Source organism: Lygodium microphyllum, chromosome 26 (assembly GCF_053477565.2).
Source record: "Lygodium microphyllum isolate KBCC chromosome 26, Lygodium_microphyllum_v1.1.10, whole genome shotgun sequence".
NCBI classification, from domain to species: Eukaryota; Viridiplantae; Streptophyta; class Polypodiopsida; order Schizaeales; family Lygodiaceae; genus Lygodium; species Lygodium microphyllum.
The window spans coordinates 91,834,739-91,859,839 of NC_141160.1; the positions used below are offsets into that span (position 1 = coordinate 91,834,739).

Sequence of the window (25,101 nt, forward strand, 5' to 3'; positions counted from 1 at the left end):
TAATGTGAATATATAATCATATACACAACTATCACACTATCCACTCATGAGAAGCAACATGCACATATATTGGGCCAAACTCCTCTACAATAAGTTGAACCTTGCTTGCCCCTATAAAAATGATACTACACATTGAAATAGTTATGGTGAACTAGTAAGACATGTGGAGTTAGGTGGACTTAATCACAAGATGGATGGGGCATTGGGTAGTAATTGAGCAAAGAATAGAGCACGCTCACCCTACCTACCTAGCCTAGTCACTTCAGTGACAATAGGGGCAAACACGTTACGAGCAGGCTTCAGAAGTGTTGTAGTTGCACCAACAAGGGGTATTTGTGAAATAAATGGAAAAGTAAAAAAGAAACTGCAACCACATTGGTTCAGCTTGCCCCGGTGTCAAAAAGGACATCATTGTCAAAACCAATCACAACACGAGAAGGGCCTTAACCTTACTAGAGCCTCATTTGGAAGGCGTGCTAGCATAGGAAGGTGCACCTTGTGCTAACCCTATGCCCCTACCCCCAAGGGCGTCACCACAGGGGTGAATGGGGAAGTAGCGTTCAATTCGCCTCCCGAGTCCCAACCTTAGGTGCGAAAACTGTTTCGGACGCCAAAACCCTTGCTCTTCTGTGGGGCTTTAGTTCTCGTATAACCGCCGGAGTGCTCTCGACGCACGCGCGCGCGCGCACACTCTACAAACTGTAGTGTAATTGCTCGATGATGATCGATTCGTCAAAAGCGAGCAAGAAAGAGAGTCGAGTCCTTTCTTCTTGGAGGGATGGCATGGCGTCTTTTGTTGGGGATGGGTGTGCTGATCGGTAACTGAACCATAATAATAATGATCATCCACACATAACCATCCATGGAGGTGAAGTGGCGATATTCCCAGCAGCAACAGCAGCGGCCATGGCGAGCCGCCTTGAAGGAGAATCTAAGGAACATGCGGCTCCGTATGCAGGACCGCTTTCGCGTCGCGTCCTCCTCTCACATCCTCTCCCGCCAGATCAGAGGGGGCAAAGCTGCGGTGGTGTATGCCAGAGCCACTGGCCTTGTCGGAGCTCGCGTCTTCAAAGGGAATGTTGTCTTCTCCAACGCCATGCAGTCCATCGCACAGCAGCTCCGATCCACTCTCAACCTTGCCCCTCCTCCCCTTCCCCTCTCCCAGCACCATGGAAGGCCCCCCAACACACAGCCTCCTGCGATTCCTCCAGCTGAACATACAGGTTCATACCACACCCTCAATCACAGTCTCACAAGGCTTCTTAGCTGAGAGGGGCACAAATCACATAATGCATTCCAGTTCACTAGTCTGCCCAGCTACTAGTGGAGGTGAACTTACTGATGATATGACGAGCGTGTGCAGTGGCAGCACGTGGCACATGCACTGGGTTTTTGGGGAAGGGTGTTAACATGTAGGCATGGCATGATTTGTGGTTGATGATTCAAGTTGGGGACATCCATTATGTGAGCGAGCTGTGATTTGCCATGCTTGAAAAGCTTCATATTCAGTGTCCATACCTTGTGCAAGATCTGTTTACAAGACAATCATTTCTGTGAGATTGATTAGCATGTTTCAGTGTAAATTAGAGAGCATGAGGGCCATTAAATTCAGCCTCTGTAAACGTTTTCTTTAGCAACAACTTATTTTCAAGATATGCAACGTGCAGACCACTACACTTCAGTTTTTAGAGAGAATTCTCATGCAGTCCGCATACTGCAAAAAGTTGCATTACCTGTTATTGGGAACATCTGCCACGCATTTATGCATGGCTTCAACCAGACAGAGGTACAGGATAAGTTCTACGTTATGCCCTTTCTTTGTCCCTTTTAAATTATGCAAGAACATGTGGCTTACCTCATTAAGTCAGAACATTAAGTTTTATACTCTTTATCATTCTCGTTTTTTGTGTGAGTCATTATATCGCATTCAGCTTGCTTGGTTGGACGAGTCACATTTAGACAATCAAGTGATGCACTAAAGGGAAAATTGATTTCCAAATTGTAAACGTATGATTGTCTATCTTTTAAAAATATGATTGCCTATCTTTCTCACTCTTTGTAGTTTTGTAATTGGTATCGGATTTGCACAATTGAGATTTTTTAAAGGTAATTCGAGGAGTAGACAATCAAATAGTATACAAATGCTGCTTTGCCTGTCTAGAACCAAACAATGTGAACACAAAATTCTAATTCGTTTGGGTGTTCTTTTGGAGTGCCTCGTTAAATGAACACCGTGCGTTGTGCATCCATATTCCTAGTTTGATGATCCATTTAGTAATCCTTTAGTGAGTTAGATTCAAGCCTGCTGCTTTACATTTACTTGGCTTTATCCTCTATTCACACATATTAAATGGCCCCAACCCATTAGCTGTTTGGCCTTAGTTTGTATTCATGCATGTGTTTCATGTGTGCATAAATATTTGTGCCCTACAATCTCGCACGTGCATGTTGTATAATGCACGGATGGTCATGACTTAATAATATGTCCACGTAATTGTCACCTTATTTGATGTGATAGTACTATGTGAAACACACACTTAGATTCTATTGGCACACATGACATAGTCATATGACAATTGCCATACAAGCATAACATAGAAACTTAGGGGGCGGCATATCAAGCTCACCTTCTAGCCATAGAGCCAAAACGGGCTCACCCTTGAGTCCATGACCAACAACATATTGGGGTAGGCTCCTAGAGCAAAAAAAGCGGCACCCATCTCTATATGTGGGCAAGATTGTGAATTAGCCCAGATTTTCAATTGTGATGATTATATTAGATGCCCTACACTTCTTAGATAGCCTAGACTTTAGGGCACATTCATGCTTTGGAATGAGCCTTCCTTCTCAAATAGGGCAGTAGATGACTTGAACGAACACTTATTTACAACAAGTAAATAATATACAACTCTGAAATAAAACTTTACCACGATGATCTTGGACAACCGACATTGGGTTGGCCCCAAAATTGGCACCCCTTGCAGTATTTCTTTAACTTGTATTTCCTGAACTTGTGGTATAAAGAGATATTGGCTGATCTCTTTACAAAATTCAATAGATGGATTGTCACCAATGACCAATAGCATTAGGATCCAATTTGTTGATTGATTTTGATACAAATTGGAGTGAGAACACTTGCATGTAGGCCAATTCAAATGTGGATGAGATTTCCCTTTAGATTAGCTGCTGCAAATTTTGTAATTATAGCTGTTGCTTTGATCATTGGGTCTTCAATTAATGGGTAGGGACCTTGAGGTGATTGAGAACCCTTAATTTTGGCTCTACAAATTAGGGTTTTAAAAGCACTATTGTAGTTTGCCATAGATTGTTGAGAGAGAGAGAGAGAGAGAGAGAGAGAGAGAGAGAGAGAGGTGTATGCACAATGGCCTAGAGCCATCCTGCATCTCATTATATTTTGTACATTTTTTTAAAAATTAATACAATTACCTATTACACACGCACACGCACGCACAAACACACACACACACAGCCCCACCCCCCCCCCCCCCCCCCCCCCCCCCCCCCCCCAACCCAACACACACACACATACACAATCTATTGGATAGTAGCTCTAATTGTGTCAATAGCTTTGAAAGGGGGTTAAAACCCCATCGTGACTACCCAAACCTCCTCTTCTATCGCCACCTCTCAATGAGGCAGAGAAGGAAACTTGCTACACGTGCCCTGTTGCTTGTCTTCAACAACCCATTGAATGCACCAACAACAATTGCCTTGATTGGAATGAGGCTTTCTCAGCCTTAGCCACATAGTACAGGGGAGTTTCAAAAATGGGGGAAATGGAAATGGCAAAAACTAGAGTTTTGGAGTTTTGGAAACGAGGGGAGGAGTTTTGGATTTTAGCATTAAATCCATACATAGGTACTTTAATATATCAATGCACATAACACCACTTACTTAAATTTTGCATAGAACTCAAAGCCTTCATGTCACATGAACTTGTCTTCATCTTCTCTCAATCTCTTTTATATCTTGATCTCTTATATTAAACAAACTGTGACAAGTTGAGAATTTCAAGCCTTGATGTCACTATTTAATAGCTACAGGTTGTTAGCAAGAGTTGAGGGTTAGTAATACCTTCTTAGTTATGCAAATCTTTGTATCCTCTCACTATAGATGGCTTTATTGAAGAGAAATATTCATGCAAACACATGCAATAAAGTGTAATTTCAAATAGAATTGAAACATTAGAACTAAAACACATTGTCTATTAGCCAAAAACTGAAACGCGGGTGCGTAAATTTTAAAGTGTCTCCCCTTAAAAAAAATCCCCCCAACTCCACAAAAAAAAGAAAACCTAGATCCAAAAAAAAAAGTTGTTCTTGAAACATGTTCTAGAGTTGCGGAAATGTTCTTGGAATGGTGTTTTTGAAACAGGGGTCCGAAACACTGTTTTGGGGTGCTATGCTTGACCAGTCCCCATGGTCTCAGGCAGCCTTGCATGGCAGGTTCCCTCTCCTTTTGCAGCAGACTGAAAATGCAGCAGTATATGATGATGTGTCAGGCTGGCCACAGGCTGGAGTAAACACAGGCTGGAATTGCCTAGAGCAGCAAAATGCAGCTGTTTGGAGGTCGCTCAGCTGATGGTGATGGCTGGAATAGTGGCAATAGGCTGGAAAACTCATGCCAGCAGCTATATGCAGTAGTAGGAGGGCTAATGCAGGCGCTTGGCTGTGGACAGCAAGGTCAAACTGAGATATCTGCTGGAAGGGGTGTGGACAACTGAGAACATGGTGCCAACAATCTACAAACAAGAATAGGGCGGAGTGGTGGGCAACTTGTCTATTTATAGATGATTGGATCCTCCTAAATTAGGGTTTGGCTTATGGGACATAGACACTCTCTAGGATATGCTAGTAATGATTGAGTTTTGGGTTTAACAAAGAGCTAATTAGTATATATAATATATTTTTAGCTCAATAGGCACACCTTCTAAAGTGAGGACTTAGACTCTAAACTTAATTTTCAACGATTAATAATTGAGTGAAAATTAATTATCCTCTTGTCTTTGCCCATGAATTGGCTTGTGCCCATCCACATCTAATATGTTAAGTCCATTGAACTTCAAAGTTGTTTAAGCTTTCACTTGGCCTTAGTCTAGCATTAAATGTTTAATTTTTAACTAGCCAAAATGATACCACACAATTTTTAGGGTCCATTTAATGTTCTAGGCCAAAACTAACGCTAGGCACCCACGAGTATTTTTCGAGTGTAACTTGTTGCAACTTTTGCCAGTGACCCCAATGCACAACTTAAGTTTTGGATGTGACTGTGCCTTAATTGACTTGCACTTCACATGTGCACAATTTAGTCATGCCAAAGCTAAGCATTAGAGTACATGTCCTTATGACAAACCTTCCCCTTGAAATTCTTTAATTGTCCCTGATTGCCTTGCTTTTGACAAAAGCTAAAGCACTTAATTGGAAAAAGCATGAGGTACCATAATCAAACAACATCGGTTGCTATTGTTTAACCATACTACTACCAAACACATGCTGAAGTTTCTAGCTAACAAAACTAAGTCATAACTTACACGAATGAATCATAATTGTTGTCAAAACCACATGGGATGCATCCATAAACTATGAACCAAAATTGTTCCAACCATCAAAGCATAATAATGTATAAATTGAGCACAAACCATGCCTGTATAAAGATATGCTAGGATTTGCACCGAGGAAACACATAAAATATGACCACGACTAATACACAGACTCAAATAGTGACATCTAAAACTCAAATCCTAAACGCAAAACACAAAACTCAAAACATAAAAACACAAATACAGACATAGAAAGAAGAAAACTTTGAAGTCAATGAATCAGTGCAGTAAATAAATGTAAGAGTGTAGAAAATGCTTAGAGGTAGAGTAGTGAGTGTCACAGTGTGAAGTTGATCGAAGACGGAACTTGAGTGTTGTAACCACCAAATCAGGTTGTTGGAGTGTGGGAAGATGAAAACATTGATCACTAGAGGTTGTGGAGCACTAGGTGATAATAGAGGTGATGGAAGATGATGTAGGTGGTAGCCTAGAGTGCAATACACAGCTGTGAAAGGCAGCAAATGCAAGTAGAGGCAAGTGTTGGAGGAGTTGCTGATGGCAGAGGACACCAAACATAGCAAAGGGAAGTCTCGAGGCAGCAAGGCATCAGCTGGAGGACAATTGCTAGGTGTTTGGAGGGCTGATGGAGAGGTGGCAGCAATTGCGAAGGTTGGACAGCCATTGAGTGGAAGGCTACTAATGGTTGTAATCTGCACATGAATGTGAGAAATCTACATAGAAGGATAGGGCTAAATGGTGGGTAGCCTATCTATTTATAGATGCAAAAGGATCCTCCCAAATTAGGGTTTTACATATGGGACAAAAACTCTCAAATATTAAGATTTATTTAGACCTTAACATGAGCTTTAAATGTTACTTAAACATTGTTATCAATGTCGGGAATTGAGGTAGGAAATCGGAGAGAGAAAATAATTGTTAGTCGTATAGACTATTATTGTGAAGAGGAGAATGATTGTCATGTTGGGGAGAGAGAAAAAACATTCTAGGAAAAGAGAGAATTCTTGTGAATGGTGGAAGAGAGAAATATTCTATTTGTGAGGGTCATTGGTAGAAGGCATGATCCCAGAGCATCATCACTGACAAAAGGACTTCATGACGGTATGAGGCCTACGAGACACTTCAGATGTCAATATGGAATTGTAATGGAGCCCTATGCTTGGATGCTAGTTACTTTGAAGATAGCTTTCGAAACATAGATATAGCAATGTACATAGAAACACACCAATGTAAAGGTAGCCGACTACCAGACGTGCGGGGATACAGGTGGGAAAGTGCATTTCGTCCAGCAACTAGAAAACCAGGAAGCACTAGGGTTTTTGGAGGTGTGGCCATACTATACCGGGAAGATCTCAAAGGGATAGTGCAAGTAATGAAAAGAGATGATGATGCACGATATTTATGGATTAGGATATATGCAGGAAGACCACGGGATATATTCGTCGCAATATGCTACTTCCCTCCTGCAAATTCTACCTATGCTACACGAGATGGATCTCCCTTTGATGTACTTCATGAGGATATCATGAGATATGCTAGCATTGGGGACATATTATTAATAGGAGATTTCAATGCACGCACTGGAGATAGACAGAGTGACTTTTATATGCATGATAATGCCATGTTCAAAGAGATCGACATAGATGAAATAGGTCTACGCAGGAGAGCCCAGGATAAAGAAGTGAGTACCTATGGGACACACTTATTGACTTTGGGAAGTGCACATAGACTAGCCATCTTTAATGGTCTGCCACAATGGCTAGGATTTGACAATTTGACATGCTAGAATCACAAAGGAGGGGCAAATACTGTGGACTACTTTTGATGGGGTCACCAGCATTGATATCAGACATCCAAAACTTTAAGATATCTAAGAGACCAATTGGCATAGCAGCAGATCATGCTATTTTGACATTCATGCTCTCTTGTGTACATATGAAACATGAAACACCATGCCTCCCTAGACATCCCAAATACTACTTTACAGAAGACACCTCATATATCTGCAGTGGTTCTTTGCAGACCAGTTTACACATTGGACTTGAGTAGATCTTTGGAAGAATGTACAAGGGATTTAGCAGAGGCCATACATGGATCAGCCATGTATGCATTTCCATATACCTTGCCCCGATGTAGACCCACATGATCTACTGCTCCCCAAAATAGCTGGTATGATGATGAGTGTAGAGTCACTCGAACTCTTTTACAGAGAGAAGTGGAGCTAGGTACTCAGACACATCGCCAAGCAAAGGTGTTCTTCAAACGCTTTGTGCGGAAGAAGAAATGAAACTACTTAGCGAAAGCGGCAGTAGAGATATATCAGCTATTTTTGGGGCAGGATAGCAAGAGCGCATGGAAGATGTTTCATGAAAGACAGCCCCCCATACAAATTACATCACCAGATGCTTGGCTTGACTATGAGAGACAGCTGTATGACCTGCCAGGACAGCCATCTATGCAGCCCCCACAAGCTTGTAGGCCAACACAGTGGTCTTTCTTCACATGGAAAATGGTTAGGGATGCAATTTATAGATTACAAAATGAGAGGGCACAAGATGAGGATGGACTAGTAGCAGAACATTTCTCACATGCTTGTGACATATTAGCACCCATATTAGCACATATGTTCAATAGAGCAGTATGTGAAGGTTTTCCTATGAGTTGGTCAGACAACACTATAATCCCGCTATTTAAAAGTGGTGATCCCCTGATTCCTAGCAACTATAGGACTATCATGATCGGTCATACTTTGGCCAAGATATATGGATCTATATTGGAGCATGAACTTAGTGAGTGGGATGAAATGCAAGGCAAGAGAGCACAAGGACAGGCAAGTTTTAGATGAGGATATACCACGCCGGACCATATTCTCACACCTAAGAGCCATTATTGAGGAGGGTCAGGCGCGAGACAAGAGGATCTATTGTTGCTTTGTAGACTTTTGCAAAGCTTTTGATATAGTGCCTCATACACGTATCATGCAGAGATTGCAGGACATTAGAGTACCAGAGGGTATACGATGGGGTGTCTATGCATTATATGAGGCAGTGACAGGTCATGTACGAGTACATGGGGGGACTATCAGAGAGGATTGACAGTATCATAGGAGTGAAACAAGGATGTCCACTTTCATCCACCTTGTTTGGTCTATACATAGATGAAGTGTTTGATTACATAGACCGAGGAGGAGGAGTTGGAGCCAACGTGGCAGTGATGCTGATACCAATATTACTGTATGCAGATGATATTGTTCTTATATTAGATTCAGCGGAGGGATTGCAGTGCCATCTAGACGCTTTGCATATCTTCTGTGGAGATAAAGACCTCACAGTGAAACTTGGGAAGACCAAAACCATGGTTTTTAATACTTCAGCAGCATGGGTGACTAGATCTATGTACTAGTTCACATTTGGGGGAGACATATTGGAGCATATGAGGGAATATGTCTATTTGGGAGTCACCTTCTCTGGCCCACGTTTTTCGTTGAGAGGGGCATCAGAGGCACGTTTGGCACGTGGATACGCAACACTAGGGGCACTCGAGAGTCAATGTGCTCACATATAGTTCTAGGAGCCCCGCGCCAAACTCTGGTTGTTTGACACCCTAGTCACACCTACATTACTATATGGAGCAGAGGTATGGGGTTGCAGCTTGTACCACAAGCATCTTAGCCCACTCATTGATCAGATTGGAGTAGAGAGATTATTATGATGGTTGGGACAGCATATATGGACACCCATCTCTCCCATAGCATATGGGTTGCTATCGGATAGATTCGCACCTCCTCACATAGGCTTCAAATGGAGATAGACAGATGGACAAATACCCTAGCAAAGGATAGGACTTGCCAGCTTTGTGGTCGAGAGCGTGAGACGGAGGAGCACTACATATGTAGATGCACAATATACTATAACATACGAGGACGGTACCACTGCCTCTTTTGTGATGGATTTGGACCTCTTCATCGCGTCATGGAGTATGAGGACCAGAGATGCCTAGGTCTTTTCCTCTTGGAGCTCGAGAGGCGCCGAACTGCACTACTGCGAGATAGGAGGCCAACTCATCCAAAAGGACACACACAGAGAGCAGTGATAGACTTTTTCAACAAAGCTGACCCTACTGACACTACCAGCCTAGCAGAGACAGAGCCACCCCGCCAGACACCTTACAGGCCACGCCGTGGAGTCACATTGGATAGAGCCATTTCCCTTCATTGAGCATGACGACCCCGTCTACTAGGACCACATCCGAGGAGGCCACACCACAGTCGGATTAGAGCCATTATCAGGAGACATCGAAGACTCACCACCAGGCATATCAGTGAAGCAGCTAGGGACCGCATCATAATTGAGATCATGTGTAGATCTTGAGATCAACTACAACATAGTCTCCACCGCACTTTTGTACATGGCTCTATTAGATTTGGTTCTCCTTTTCTTTCCTTTTCTTTTCTATCGATGAAACAACACTACACATGGTTCAACCCTAGTATAGTCCCATCGTATAGTTATTTTCAGTATTGTTTCATAGGCCACCCACTTATTTGTAATGTTATCTTTACCTTACTGATGAGATGACATTAGACATGGATGTACTTTGGATTTTGTCTCATAGGCCACATTGGCCTTATGTAAACGTTAATATATCTTTCTTTTTTTCATTCTTTTCTTTCTCTCTCTCTCTCTCTTTTTGTCTTTCTCTCTTTCTCTCTCTCTTTCTTCTCCCTAGTCTCCCACCAGCCTTTCTTTACTTGTGTGGGTAACTTTTGTCAAGTGGCAGCATTTCAAATCCAATTTTCATTATTATCTAGCTTCATTAAAATAAATTTTAGTATATTTATAATGGAAATTAATTTAATAATTATTTATGGCTTAGAAAAATAATTTGATTGGCCAACGATTAAATTGGCTAGGCCAATTTATCACCCAAGTAATCTTCAAAGCCATTAGGCTCGGAATTGGCATTAATGCATTAATTAATGTCAATTTCCTAGTGTTACCATTGACACTTATGGCTAATTAAATGTTCTAGGCCAAATTTTAACACTAGGTTCCACCTAGTACCTATTAGGTATAACTTGTTACAACTTTTGCTTTGGCACCGGTTGATATCTTGGGGTTTGTGGCCCATCATTTAGCAATAACTGAGATGCACAACACATGTGCTTGTCACATTTGCACATTTGTTTCATACCTAAATCAAATGCTAAGCAAAGCATCACAATTTCACATCCTTGTGACATTTACTTTTTCTTATTTTCAGCATTGTGTGCTTCTTGAGGCTAGGTTGCCTCTTCTTTTGGAAGCTCATACTATCTCGAAGCTCTAGATGATGAACTCTTCTTCTTGCCTTTGATGTCCTTTGGAGCATTCAAGAAGTGCATAAACTGAGGATCCTTTCCTAATTGTGCAAAGATAATCCTAAAAATTAATTTAAGCTCTTTTGACCCTGCCTAAAATTTAATATGTCTATCCACATTTAAACTGGCTAGGCCATTTGCAACTTGGAGTGGTCCCCAACCTCTGTTAACCCTTAGACTAGCATTAATTAATTAATTAGTGCTAGTCCTAGTGTCACCACCGACACTTATTGACCAAACCACTATCGTAGGGTCCAATTTTATACCAACTGATCAACAAAACCGATTGATCAACATAACCCAGTCGATATAACTTATCACAACTTTTGCCTTTGACACCCATTGCATCCTTGGGGTCCTTGGCTTGTTACCATGAAATAACTGCCATCTGCATCACATGTGCTAAACAACCTTACACATTCGATTAATAACTTAATCAAATGTTATCAATAAGATTAAAGCATCTCAAAATTTCACATCTTTGTGAGAGGAGGAGCTTGTAGATTGGCAATAATAATACATAAAAAATAGCAGGTCAACCAGTAGCATTAAATGCCATAGGCACAGGTTGGCTGCTTTAAATGCACTAGTCTTAGAAATGAAATGCCTTCTATCAGTGTAGCAAATTTAACTCCCCAAAAAGGATCTTGGGAAGACTTATTTAGGCTAAAACATATTCTATTTGGTGATAGGACAAGTGCCCAAGAATCTCCTATTAAGGACATTATGGGCATTCTCACTTTATTTGATTATTCCTTTCCTCTCCTTCATTATTCATCACTATCATCATCACCTCATCATCTCTCTCTAGTGGTGGTGCCACCCCTGCTCAGCTAGCTGTGACCCACATTGCTAGTGCTGCCATGTGTTGGTGGAGGCTGCTGTCAGCTCCTGAAGGCTGAAGTATCCATATTTATGTAGCAAATGAAAAGATACGAAAACAATTGTGTTGAGTTTGTGCGAGTTACTTTTTCTACTGTCTAGATTGCAGTTGGGAAATTTTGGCTAGTTCCAGTATTTTTAAGCATAGGCATGGGGAGCGGGAATTCAAAAATGCAATGGCAAAATATAAAGGATCAGGAAGTTTAGGGTAACCAGTCATGCGGAATGGACAATGGAAACAGAAACTGCAAAAAATTGGAGTAAACTTTAAAGTTATGGAGGGGAATATTGCTTTACTCTTTCATATAATCCATCAGCAATTGTCATTCAATCTATGAATTTTAAAGGTCACGGTTAGCTTCAAATGTTTCCGTTTTGGTTCCTAAAACTTGTGCGTGCATGTGAGCACATGGAGAAGCAATAGAAATTTATGACCTGCAGGAATCCTACAGATCTAATTTGTCTTGTTTTGTTTTTGTGATGTCTTAACCAACAATTTATTAGTTTGTTACGTCAAGTGCATGTAAAATCTCCTTGCTTTATCAATGACCTGCAAGACAGACAGATTGCTATTTGAACCTCCAATTACAGGTTTATGGTGCTCAAAAGCTCATTGAAGCTATCTCACATCGGCCTGCAGGTCAAGCCCTCATTACAGTAAGTTCTTATGATTCCAGCTCATGATTAATTTTGTTATAACTACTTGATTGTTTCTAAGCCTCCCCAACATCCTCTAGTTTACTGTCCCTTAGGTTGCTGTCTTAGTTGGATGTACATGTCATATAACATATCAGAGGTTTGCAGTGACATTTGTATTAGGACGACTAGATTTTCTTTGGCATTTCCACATGCGATCTGTGAGGAGTTTTAGCAGGCATCAGAGTGGCCTAGGTGTACTTGTTGGGTTTTTTTAATGGCTGTTTAATGGTTCGTTTGTATGGTGTGCACCATTAAATTAAATTTGTTTCATATCTATGAGGTATGCTTCCACTGTTTTCCCAGTATAAATTAGAATTTACTGCTTTGAATGTGTTGACTCTGGAGTGCCTATCCTATCTGCTGGGGAAATACATTTTTATTGACAAACTATTGTTTAGGCTACTGATGAAGGCGAACTGAACCTCTATTTTGATTTTGTCTGTTTTCAGGTGAGCAATCATGTGGCATCTATGGATGATCCACTGGTATTAGCGGCCTTGTTGCCACCTAACTTGTTACTTGATGCAACTTGCTTGAGGTGGACACTTTGTGCAACAGATCGATGCTTCAGTAACAGGGCAACTTCAGCATTTTTTCGGTGTGTCAAAGTTCTACCTGTTGGTCGAGGTGGTGGTATATATCAGAAGGTATTTGAATAACCTTGAATGTGGCACCTTTCTATTGCATGCTGACAGACTTTGGCCACTACTTGTCCTGGTTCAGTCCTCAGTGAGGTGAATTGGCCTCCATCTATCTAATCTGTCATTCCTATAGCTTGAGATGGCCTACCTGGGACCTCAATGAGGTATCAAGATAGCAATGCTCGGGAGAGATGGGAAAGTGATAAGAGGAGAGAGTGGACCTGCATTTCATTTGCTTGCTCTGATGCCTCAAAATGTGTGAGGTTGGGGCTGACTTGATTCATCTGTTACTTATGTAGTTACTATCTCTATACTTTCTACAAAGTAGTGGATTCCAGCACTAGATTTGTTGGGTCACATAGTGCTTCAAGTTCCACTTTATTTGGTGACCCAGGTTGGGGCTGATTGATTCATCTACTACCTTGTAGTTGCCACCTCTTTACTCCTGTAAGTGAGTGGATTCAAGCATTAGATTTGTTGGTCCTCATATTGTTTTAAGTTTTTAAAAGATGCTAACTAGATTGCAGTATGTGCCATTCAAATGTAGGTCTGTAGTTATTACTCTCTGTATAAACCCTGTTTCAGAGTAGGGCCATGTACATATGGTTTCTACATTCTAAAGCACTGTTTGGACAATGCGTATGTAGTTCCACCAGTTCATCCATTTGTAAAAAGATAAGTTTCTACTTCAAGGGAACATGAAGGTCTACAATGGCAGAACACTGAAAGAATGCGTAGCCTTGCATATGTTGTGTATTGAACTGTGAACACATGACAAAGAGAAGGGATCTAGTGCAGCTGTAAAGAGTAGAGACTGTAAAATATTAACACGTGCAAATTTGCAATTTTTCATGAAATGCTTTCTGGGACAGATACAGGGATCATGTGGTTTAGGTCATGTAGTATTAACGAGCATCTTTAACTGCTTTGAGAACTTACTGCACAATGTGAAGTTACACATAATTCTATCATGGTTGTTGCTCTTGGTAGTCTAGTGGTAAATTTATAAGTGACATGTAGCTGATCTCTTTGAGATCTTGTGTGGGCAGGGTATTGACATGGCAGTCGAGAAATTGAAGCGAGGTGATTGGGTGCATATTTTCCCAGAAGGAACTCGCTCTCGTGATGGAGGAAAGACTATTCAGAGTGTGAAGAGGGGAGTTGGAAGGTAGTATATGCGATAACTTGAACTGCATTTTTAAGGGGGTAATTCTTATGCATTCAGGGAGTTGGCAGGTAGTATCTTCAGTCATCAGGTGGAGCCCCTTTTGGGGGACTAATTTTTATGCTCAAGGCTGTAATTGGAGTTCCTTATGTATTTATCTTCCTTCTGCATGTTGGTCTAAAGGTCCAAGAGTTCACAAAGTTTCTATCTTATCTTTGGTCGGTCTTGCTTTTCACTAGGTTGGTGCTTGAGTCTGGAAAGGAAACTCTGGTTATTCCTTTTGTGCATTCTGGAATGCAAGAAGTTATGCCCATTGGCAAAAAGTTCCCATCGATTCGAAAGAGGGTATGTGTGGAGACACTTTCTCTAAAAAGTGTGAGTAGATTTTCTCTGTTTCTTTTTCAGGTAAGTTGTCCTGATTTTGGTGGTTGGCATATGAAAGGCAGGTTGTGGTACTTGTCGGTGATCCTATCAAAGTGGATGATATAATTGCCAAGTATGAGGCCACTGGCCTTCCTGAATCATTTTGTCATGAAGCAATAACAAATCGTGTTGGTCAGCATTTGAGGTTACTCAAGGACGAGCTGGATCAGCTTATTTTATGTGACAAGGCAGATCAACCAATGTTTCATGACAGTTGGAGACTAGTGGAAGTTGAGGAAAAAGCAAGTAAAAGGAATGGCTTCTTCAATCAGAGGCATGATTCTGAGTACAGTGGTGGAATGATTGAGGAGCATGGGCTGAGGAAGGGGCCACTTGGGGCTTTGGAAGAACATTGGATGGCTGACTATAGATTTTTGGCTGGACTTCATATGAGCAACTTGCAGGAAGGAGTGACAACAAGGTTAAAACAGTTCAAACTTCCAATGGTTTTCGTTGGCTTTGCTGCTCGGGGATCACTGTAGGTGCAGTTACTGTCTTAGTGCTCGTGCAAGTGAACTTTGCGGAGCCTGGACATGAGCCTAGCTTGTATATATCGAAGTTGCAAGGCCCTCTTCAGAGAATGCTCATTTTTGAAATAGACTGGATTTCAGCATCCAGTTGCTGCTCCAACATGCCAATTTGCTGGTCCCTTTGGAGCAAAGCCCCTGGCTTTATGATGAGTCATATGAAGGCTTATGTCATTTTGTGACATTGCTACTGATTCTGCCAAAGAAGAGGTGCACTGCTTAGGTCGAATGGGTTGTAATATTTATGCAAGAAAGAAAAGCAAAGAATTTGTTTCTGACTACAGTATCTAGTGAGGTATGCTGTACTTTGGGGACCGCGAGAGAGAGCGCTGTTTCTTCTCTTCAACAGAGGAATCCATCTCATTCTGAAGGTTTTGTGGTAGGAAGATATACTTTTTGAGTGGTTGAAAGCATATTTTCATTCATTGTAGGGACAGGACAGCTTTTTGATGAGCAAAAATGCTGTCTACCTTTCAACCATATTATGGATTTGAGTGGTCTGTTTCTATGGAGTGTAACAGTCATGGAATTTCACAATGCTCCATATGCATGATACCATCTCTCTCAGATCTGTGGGCTTGCCATACACAGCAGGATAAGGCTTCTATACATTTTTATTTAAGACTTCGTAAGGAAATCTCTTAGTGCAAGTTATCACCAAAACTTTAGAGTTCAGGGCATTGGAGACTGCATGTTGTCTCCTGTGGTCTGCACACATGGCCCCTTGCACTTGTATTGCATAGATCATGTGCACACACACAGACATGCACATACTCCTGCCCACAGAGATGCGCATGTGCACACATACGTGATCCACCACTTTTCTTTCTAGACTTAGGGATTGGTATTGGAAAGCAAAGGTTGTACTATACCTGGCTTGACAGGTACACACCAGGCTGATGTATTGGCTCTGTGATACTGGAAAATTTTCTTACTAAATCTTAAAGCAAGTGAATAAGCATGCCCATTTTTATGTACCCGTCTATTCAGGGACAGTTATATGCACACTTTTTGAGGTGTTGATAATGAGCTATGGAGCCTCCATAATGGAGAACTTGTTGGCCTTAGGACTGTGTCATTGGGCTGTGTGTGTAAGGTGTTTAACTTACAATTAAGGGTTGAATGTTGAGTGCTAGAAGAGTGAAAATGTACTACAGAAGATTTCTTACGAACCTTATGAGTAGGGGTCCATTAAGAAGGATCTTAGGGAGGATTTGGGTAGACTAGGAAGGGTTTCTGAACATTACGCATTCGTGTCAAGCTATGTTTTTACATACACATGTATGTGTGTGTGTGTGTGTATGCATGTGTATACCTTTGTTCGTCTTCTCATGATAAAATTGCTGATTCTTCTCATGGAATTTGATGGACGGCTTTCATGTAGACATCCGCAAAGTAGCACGACAATAGGATTCGTTGTACTTTCATGATATTTTCTTTAAAAAAAAAATTATACCAATCAATACTTGAAAGAACAATGTTTCGTAGAATGTCTACAATGAAATCAAATACGTGAAGTTTATCGATGAAATGGAAAGGAATTATTGAGAATGAAAATGTTGATATAAACAATACAATTAGTGGAGTGCTTGTGGATGAACTACTCTGCTTTGATGTTGTGGAATTGTTGAATATGATTTTTTTTGAAACAAGAGACACTATACAAATTTTACATGCTTGGCACATTTGAAATTGCAAATAGAATATTGATAGCTTTCTTTAAAGAAGGATAGTATCCAAAAAAAGAAAAAAACTTTTAAAACTTGTTTGCTAAATCATCATTTAGTAGGCTTATTAGGGCTAGGTTCCTTAGCTTGGGTGGGACATGAGGTCCATGTTTCTTTACCCATAATGCTTATCAAGCTCTTGTATATAAATAAGGCATAAGTTTGTACATGTAGTAGCTTCTGTTTTTAAGTTGACATGAAACAAAATATGAAAACATTGAAATGCAAAACATTAACTAGATGATTTTATATTTTATTATCTAACAAAAATCTATACTTTATATATAGCTTTAACAAAGCTTAAAAATAACAAAAGATCTGTTGCACAATGTTATAAATAATATTTAGTCATAATTAACATATTTTACGATAAAAATAAAATATTTTATAATTATTAATTGATAACTAATTATTATTAAAATACAATACTTTGTAAAATAAATATTGAGAATATTATTTATAAAATATTATCAAAACATCAAATACATGTAAAGATATACAGATATTTATACTACAGTTACATTAAATATGTGTATGTATATATTGAGTCAAATAAGATGAATGATACATGTGGATTTTTTTTTAAAATAAATAAAAACTAAAATGTAGACAAATTTAAGAGTATATCATTAAAACAACTTATAAAGAAGTATTGCGAATAGTTTTTCAGACAAATATTGCAATATAAATATATTTTAAGAGTAAATGATGTTCCAAGGTCACGATATATAAGTTGCGATACAAATTTAGAGCGAATATTGATTAATATGTTAAAGAAAATTTATTGTATTGTGATAAAAATTAATAAAAATATGCAAAAGTACATATCTAAATGATGTAATTATGTAAATCAAAGAAAACTAAAATTTCTTTGTCCACATATTATACAACAACATTAAAATATCAAGAGTGAAAATTTTGAATTAGATTGAAGGGAGATTGATTGCACCATGAATAGGGTCTACATAAATATGTGAACTTGGTTATAATCAATACTATGGTATTCGTAGCTTAATAATTAATGTATTAGTAAATATAAATATTTATATTTCTAGGAGATGAAGTGAGCAGATTAATAGGTATAAAATGAAAAATGCAATATAGAAGTACTTATATATTAGGTAAAGTTCAATGTTAACAAGTAATGTATGCTCTAAAAGTATTAATAAAGATTTACTTTAATAGTTTTTAAACATTAAAAAATATAAAGATGTGAGAGAAAATATTGATTATGAAAAACATTAATAATGATAGATAGTTTATTGCATAATATTTTGACATTTGAAGATTTATTTTACAACGTATTGTATTTTTCATAATATTTAATTATCAATTAATAATGGTAAATACATGTATTCCCATCTCTACTTTCGACTTGTACATAAGCTGACCGATCATCCAATATTTTATTAATATCTGAAGAAGTTATAGATTGCAAGAATATTTATTTATTCCCCATCTCTATTTCTGACTTGTACATAAGATGACCCATCATCCAATACTTTTGTTTCCATGCAGATAGTAGTGATATATGGCACTTCCAAACACATCCATGTTTTGAGTTGTGTAAAGATAAGCAGAAGCGTGGTAGATCCCAACCCTATGCTCTTATCTACACAAAGTAATTTAGGCCTAGATATCTTACCCTTTTCAGCTATGTGTATTTTATGCATCCAAATCTCTACTTTATTTCACCAACCATACCATATCTAGGAGCTTGATGAAGAGTGAATCTTCCCTCTCCAAATCAATGGGTTTTTGATTTAAAAAAATGATTAGTTTGGGATTAAAGAAAGGGAGAATAAATAATGCATTCATTTTGAGTTTATCAAACCTTGTACTTTTCCCTCCTTTTTTGGTAAAATTTTAATTTTGCTTTGTTAACCACCCAAAAATTGACTAACATAACACTTTCTCTCTCTCTCTCTCTCTCTCTCTCTCTCTCTCTCTCTCTCTCTCTCTCTCTCTTATCCATTCTAGTAAAGTCTCATATCCATTGAAGCTCTCTAGTGAGATAATTAGGGTTTTAATCATTCCACTTACCTTTGTAATTTCTTTCCCTTGCAACTTTAGAATTTGGGCAAAACACGGTCTTACCTATCTTTGTATTTTATCTTATATTTATTTTTAATAGTAGGGTTTGATGTCATTTTTAGTTGCTATTGTCGTTTTGTTGAAGAGAATAGGTAGGAGGCACATGTGCACACACACACACACACACACACACACACACACACACACACACACACACACACACACACACGCACACACACACACGCACACACGCACACGCACACGCACGCGCACGCGCACGCGCACGCACACGCACACGCACACGCACATCCCCACCCCCTCTCTTTGTATGGTTTCTCTTTTATGTCGTGTTTTCAATAGAACTTGATATTGGTTCTTATTGTTGTTGTCTTCTTGCAAAGTTCATTTGAAGTAAGAGGTATATACATCTCTCTCTCTCTCTCTCTCTCTCTCTTCTTTTCTCTATTGTTTTTTAGTATACCTTCATGTCAATTCTAACTCTTGCTATTTTCTTTTTATAGAGATCAATTTGGACAAGATTGCATAGGTGCTTATTGCTTTCTCTCTCCTACTTACTCATGCATAGACTCTTTTTTTCTCTCTGCATTTTATCTTTTTTGCCATCTTCACAGTATGGTTTGATGTTAGTTCTAGCTTTAAAATCATTTGTTGTTGCAAAGCCTAACGCAAGGTAGAGTAGAGATTACATAGCTCAATTTACAAGTAAATGTGCTAATTTTAAGGTGCCAAAACTTATGCATTTTATTGGTTATTTTTTAATTTGTTGGGATTGATATACTTTTTTGTCTATCATTTGCAATGGGTTTTGATGAGCAACAATTCGATTTTGTCTTCTGCAAATCAATTTATATGTAAATTTACATTGTTTTTTGTTGCTTCAATTTATATAACTGATAAATTATTTTTAGTTAAGAGAGATTCATAATTTGAACAAGTCAGTCATTGTTTTCTCATATCTATTATTCTCAATAAGTTTTGATTATCATAACTTTAGAATCAATTGGTATTACAACAATCAAAAGAGCAATGTAAATATTCTATCTTATAGGTAAATTTTCTCTCTTTTATGTTGTAAGTCTTTATATTAATGATTAGTTATTGAAGTGCTACGTTTTTGTAACATGCAAATATTGTGTAAGGTTTAGGTGAAGCATATAACTCTTGATCGACTATTTTGTTGTGGTGAGTAATTCGTTTATGCTAGATGGTATAAAACTGTTAGAAGTTGAGGTTCAAAAATCCTTTGGTGTGTTGATCCTACATTTCCATTTGGATCTCCGTGTCATTTGGCTATGATTCATGCACCTCTTGTATGATATCATTCATATAACACACAATGTGTTGAGTCATAGAATATCTCATGTGTCAATCCAAAGTGTCCATTCGGATTTGCAGACCATGTAGCTACCATCCTTGTAACACCTACTTTGTATTACCCACATATACATACAATGTATTGAGTCAAATCAAAATCTATTCATTATAATGAAACTTCATTTTACAAAATTCTACGGTTATTTTATATTGTTTTTTTCATTATGTTTCATATAAATGGTATAATCAAAGTGACACCTTGAAATTGAATTTGTATTTTATGTCAATGTACATACTTGGATGCATTTTAACATTGATGTTTGTGTCTTGTTGCAAAACTATAAACATCTCTTAATGCCGTAGTTGATTTGTATGACATATTGGTGATTATTGATCAAACTTAAAATGCTTACTGTTTCGGATTTAACACATACTTCTTTACATCTATTACCTAGGTTATAATGCTTGAGAGAAGAATAAGCATTCTCTTGATGGAAGTACATAATAGAAAAGACAAAGAAGGGAATTGGATCATTGATATGTATCATCAATCATCTTGGATATATATGCATCCAAATATGAAGGGAGCATCATCAAAATGAAAATTAAAGGAAATAAAATATGGAGAGGTGTACTCTTTGGGTGAAAGGGTGGATTGCATACACAAGTGGTTGTGTGTCTCTTTCTCTTCCTCTCTTCCCTCAAATCATACATTCTCTTCTTCTTGGTTGTGTAAAATACTTGTATTTGGTTCTCTTTATCTTTATCTTTCTCTCTCTCTCTCTCTCTTCATTCTTTATTTCCAAAAGCTATAGAGGATAATAATGAAAGTGACGAAGATGATAGTGATGCTTTATATTGTTGTGGATATGGTTTCTTTTAACAGAGACGTTTGCAACATTGGGGTCATGGGCTCAGTCCACTCATAGAATTTGAAGGTTCTTTTGCCCTGGTTTGTGTTTGATACTATAGTCATTTAGAAATCAGTAGGAAGGAAAATAAATGTGCCTGTGATAAGGTTTGAAAACAAGTGCAAAAGCTTGAAGGGAAGGTGGAATAGCAGCCACTGTGCATAGAGGGTGTACCTTCACTCATTCAAAGGGAAATAAAGAACAAGAGAAGAAGGTTCTCAGGTTGTGTGTCATCGTACGTGTGGTGTACAGAAGATTATCAAGTTCTCTTGATGCAATCACCAACTATCCCGATGTCCTCTACAAGTTAGCACCAACTCAAAAAATCATGCTCTAGTCTCTGTCTTTCCATGTGGCAACCCAACTTAAGCAATTTCTATAAGAGCCTAGGAGCAAAAGAAGAGGAACTACAAGAAGAACAATAGGATGAAGAGTTTGATCGACACTTAGAGCACTTGCTACAAAGTGTGCATTTCCTTCCCTTTCGTGGTCACATGATATGAATCGTCTCAGTGGAAGCACACGAGGAGAAGACTAGCAATCATAAGCAGTCAGATAATGAAGAAAGAACAGCAAGATAAGTAGAAAAGGAAGACATCATAGCATGCTAGGAAAGTGATAGAGATGGCCAAAGTGAAATAAACAAACAACAGGGAAGCCAATTTTTCATCTTTGCCTAATGGGGACATAACGAGATACAAACAGAAGACCTAGCGCAAGGAAGAGAACAAGAGTAGAAAGAAAGAGAGAGGAAAGGCAAGAAGCCAATTGCTACATCTGATCCATAGGAGCATAGGAAGAATAGAGAGAGAGAAACCCTTCCTCTTTGTCAAGTTCCAAAGGGTTCAAAGAAAGAAGAAGGCAAAGAAAAAGAAGAAGAAAGAGGAGGGGACAAAGATCCACACACAGAGAGAGAGAGAGAGAGAGAGAGAGAGAGAGAGAGAGAGAGAGAGAGAGAGAGAGAGAGAGAGAGAGAGAGAGAGAGAGAGAGAGAGAGAGAGAGAGTCCCTTCCTCTCCATCAATAGAGCAGATAGTCACAATGCAGGAGGTCAAGGAAGAAGGGAGAAGAAAGATCTAAGCTATAGGACTATGCCCTTTCTAGCCATGTGTATTGAAGAGGAAGAATAAGAAGAAAAAAAAATTGGAGCCGTCGAGAGAGAGACTTCACTAGCCTCTTCCTCAACATTCCATTTGTTATTGACAACCCTTCTTGGCCTATCGCAATCTATTCCTGCACCTCTTGAACCCTCATCCACAAAGCCTGTGTTGCAAAATCAATGACCAAGAGAGGGTTATTGAGGATTATTCATTATTATTCCAATGTACTATTAAGAGAGAGCATATGTGAGAGAGATAGAGTATGAGAGATAGCCAATTTTTCTATGAGAAACATTGTATCTACATGAGAGAGACTATGAAGACAATGAAGATGAATATCATGTGATGAATTCGATTCAAAGTTGATATTTCTGTTGTGTCCTTGTGGTTCTTTGATGGTTTCTATGAAGAATATGTTGAAGATTTGTTGTGATAAATTCATGAGAGAATTGTTATGTGATGCTGCGTGAAGATTTGAGAAGATTGGTGTTGTTTTTCTTCTTATGGTTGATTGAAATATGAAGAACATGCTTGTTGGTGTGACAATATAGATTATCTTGCAATAGATTCCCTGTTTCCTCTTGGGGCTCCACTCATAGAGGATCTTGTTTTTTTAATGACTCCAAGTACATACTGTAAAAGGAGGAGTGAAAGGTGAGAAGGATCGAAGCTTGCTTGGAAGAGCTATGGCAAGAGAGCAAGAGCAAGAAAGAAAGAGAGACCAAATGGGAACTCCAATAGTCACAATGTGTGACCGGGCCTTCCTTTATTCAAACCGTCACTAAAAGAATAAATAATAAAGTGACGGTGACAGGCGCCCGCCACACTTGCAGTGTGCAGTGGGGGGTACTGTTAGTGTAGTAATACACAAGCGGCTAGGCAGAGACACCTTTACCCCCAACAATGTCCCACTTAAAGGCAAATCTAACCTAGTGAGGAGAAAAAAAAAGAAAAGACAATACAATATACACATGTACAACAGGATGAGGAAAAATGTAATCTCATCCAATGCCCATCAATCTCTTGAGGAAGGCAAAGCACTTAGTAGTGAGGCTTTTCGTGAGGAGGTTTGTAGGATTTTCGTTAGTGAAGATCTTGACAAGGTCAATAGACTTCTCATGGAAGACCTGATTCTTGGCTAGCTGAATAGCACTCATAGAATCTGAATGCAACGTAGGCATAGAACCAATCCCAAGGTCATGAACCAAATGGCCTAACCATATGGTCTCCTTACAAGCCTTAGTGGCTGCAACATACTTGGCCTCAGTGGTAGAGAGGGCCGTACAATTCTAAACACTGGATATCCAAGAGACAGCACCTCTAGTATAGGTGAATACATAGCTAGAAGTGGATTTCCTACTATTGGCATGTCCTGCATAATTGGAGTCTGTGTACCCCACAACTTCTGTATCCTGGTTTCCATAGAAAATACACATATTTGTTGTACCCTTCACATATCTCATGATACCCTTCACGGCATCCCAATGTTTCTTGCCACGTGTAGCCATATAGTGTGCCACAACACCAACTGCAAATGCAATATTTGGACGAGTGGCTATCATGGCATACATCAAACTGCCCACGACTGATGCATAAGGGATCTTGGCTATCTCGGCCCTCTACTCATCTATCTGGGGATAATCGACTTGTGAAACCTTCACATAAGAAGGTAATGGACAACCAATAGGCTTGACATCCTGCATGCAAAAATGCTTCAGGACTTTATAAATGTACTCCCTCTGTGAGAGGTAGAGTAGTTCTTGATGCTTGTCGTGCTTAATGCGCGTACCAAGAATGTGAGAGGCTAGTCCCAAATCTTTCATCTCAAAGCTCTTCTTCAATTGAGATTTAAGAGCATCCATCTCATGATGAGCTTTTCCTGCTATCAGCATATTATCCACATAAAGTACCAAAATAAGCAATGAGCCATCACAAGCTTCCTTTGTGTAAAGATACGGATCCATAGCACTCCTACTATAGCCCTGTGACTGTATAAAGGCATCAAACTTATGATACTACTCTGTAGGTGCCTGCTTCAAGGCATAAAGACTTTTCTTCAACTTGCACAATAGGTGCTCCTTGCACCAGGTTTTACAAAGCCCTTAGGTTGCTCCATCTAAATCTCATCATGCAAATCTCCATGCAAGAATGCAGTCTTGACATCCATCTAATACATGTTCAAGTCAAGCTGTGTGACTAAGGCCAAAACTAAGCGCAGGTTGGTCATCTTAACCACAGGAAAAAAGACTTCACCAAAGTCAACTCCATGCTCCTGTTTAAAACCCTTAGCAACAAGTCTTGCCTTATAAGCCGGCTTGGGGTGCCTAGGGGTACTTTTTAGCTTGTACACCCATTTGCATGGTAAAGCCTTCTGATCCTTAGGCAATGCAACCAAATCCCAAGTCATATTCTTATGCCAGGAGTCCATCTCAGACTGCATAGCCCTCTCCCAGGAGTGACTATCACCCCTGCGCATAGCCTCATTATAGGTGAGAGGCTCTCTTGCATTTGTAACCAAGACATAATGCATCGAGGGCTCAAATCGATCACGTGGATGTCTAGCTCTAGTAGATCGTCTCACTGCAGGCTCTGTTGCATTTCTGGCATCCTGTCCAACACCTTGGCCATGTGTACCAACTGCTGCTGCAACCTGTCCAACTAGCTATGCAGGAGCATGTGGCTCCTCTTGGAATATAACCATGTGTATCTTTACCACCTTCT

General features: G+C 39.3%; 1 protein-coding gene across 3 annotated transcripts; it reads left to right on the plus strand.

Moving 5' to 3' along the window:
* The first annotated feature begins 579 nt into the window (after positions 1-579).
* On the plus strand, positions 580-15,625 carry LOC148013537 (Phospholipid/glycerol acyltransferase family protein). 3 transcript variants are annotated; one of them, XM_087667438.1, is made up of 7 exons: positions 580-1,223; positions 1,668-1,786; positions 12,411-12,476; positions 12,968-13,165; positions 14,209-14,327; positions 14,564-14,669; positions 14,767-14,927. In XM_087667438.1, exons 1-7 carry the CDS (start codon positions 863-865, stop codon positions 14,788-14,790), a joined length of 993 nt encoding a protein of 330 aa, XP_087523564.1. In that variant the 5' UTR covers positions 580-862; the 3' UTR covers positions 14,791-14,927. The 3 variants fall into 3 exon arrangements, with proteins under 3 accessions (XP_087523564.1, XP_087523563.1, XP_087523562.1); XM_087667436.1 differs by having other exon boundaries at positions 584-1,223; positions 14,771-15,625; XM_087667437.1 differs by lacking the exon at positions 12,411-12,476 and having other exon boundaries at positions 583-1,223; positions 14,771-15,625.
* Positions 15,626-25,101: the final 9,476 nt, after the last annotated feature.

Excerpts from the sequence above, each read along its gene's own strand:
- LOC148013537 (XM_087667436.1), top strand. The coding sequence starts at position 863 with ATGGAGGTGAAGTGGCGATATTCCCAGCAGCAACAGCAGCGGCCATGG. Across the intron at positions 1,224-1,667 it reads TCCTCCAGCTGAACATACAG|ACCACTACACTTCAGTTTTT; the intron begins GTTCATACCACA and ends TGCAACGTGCAG. Across the intron at positions 14,670-14,770 it reads TCCCATCGATTCGAAAGAGG|GTTGTGGTACTTGTCGGTGA; the intron begins GTATGTGTGGAG and ends TATGAAAGGCAG.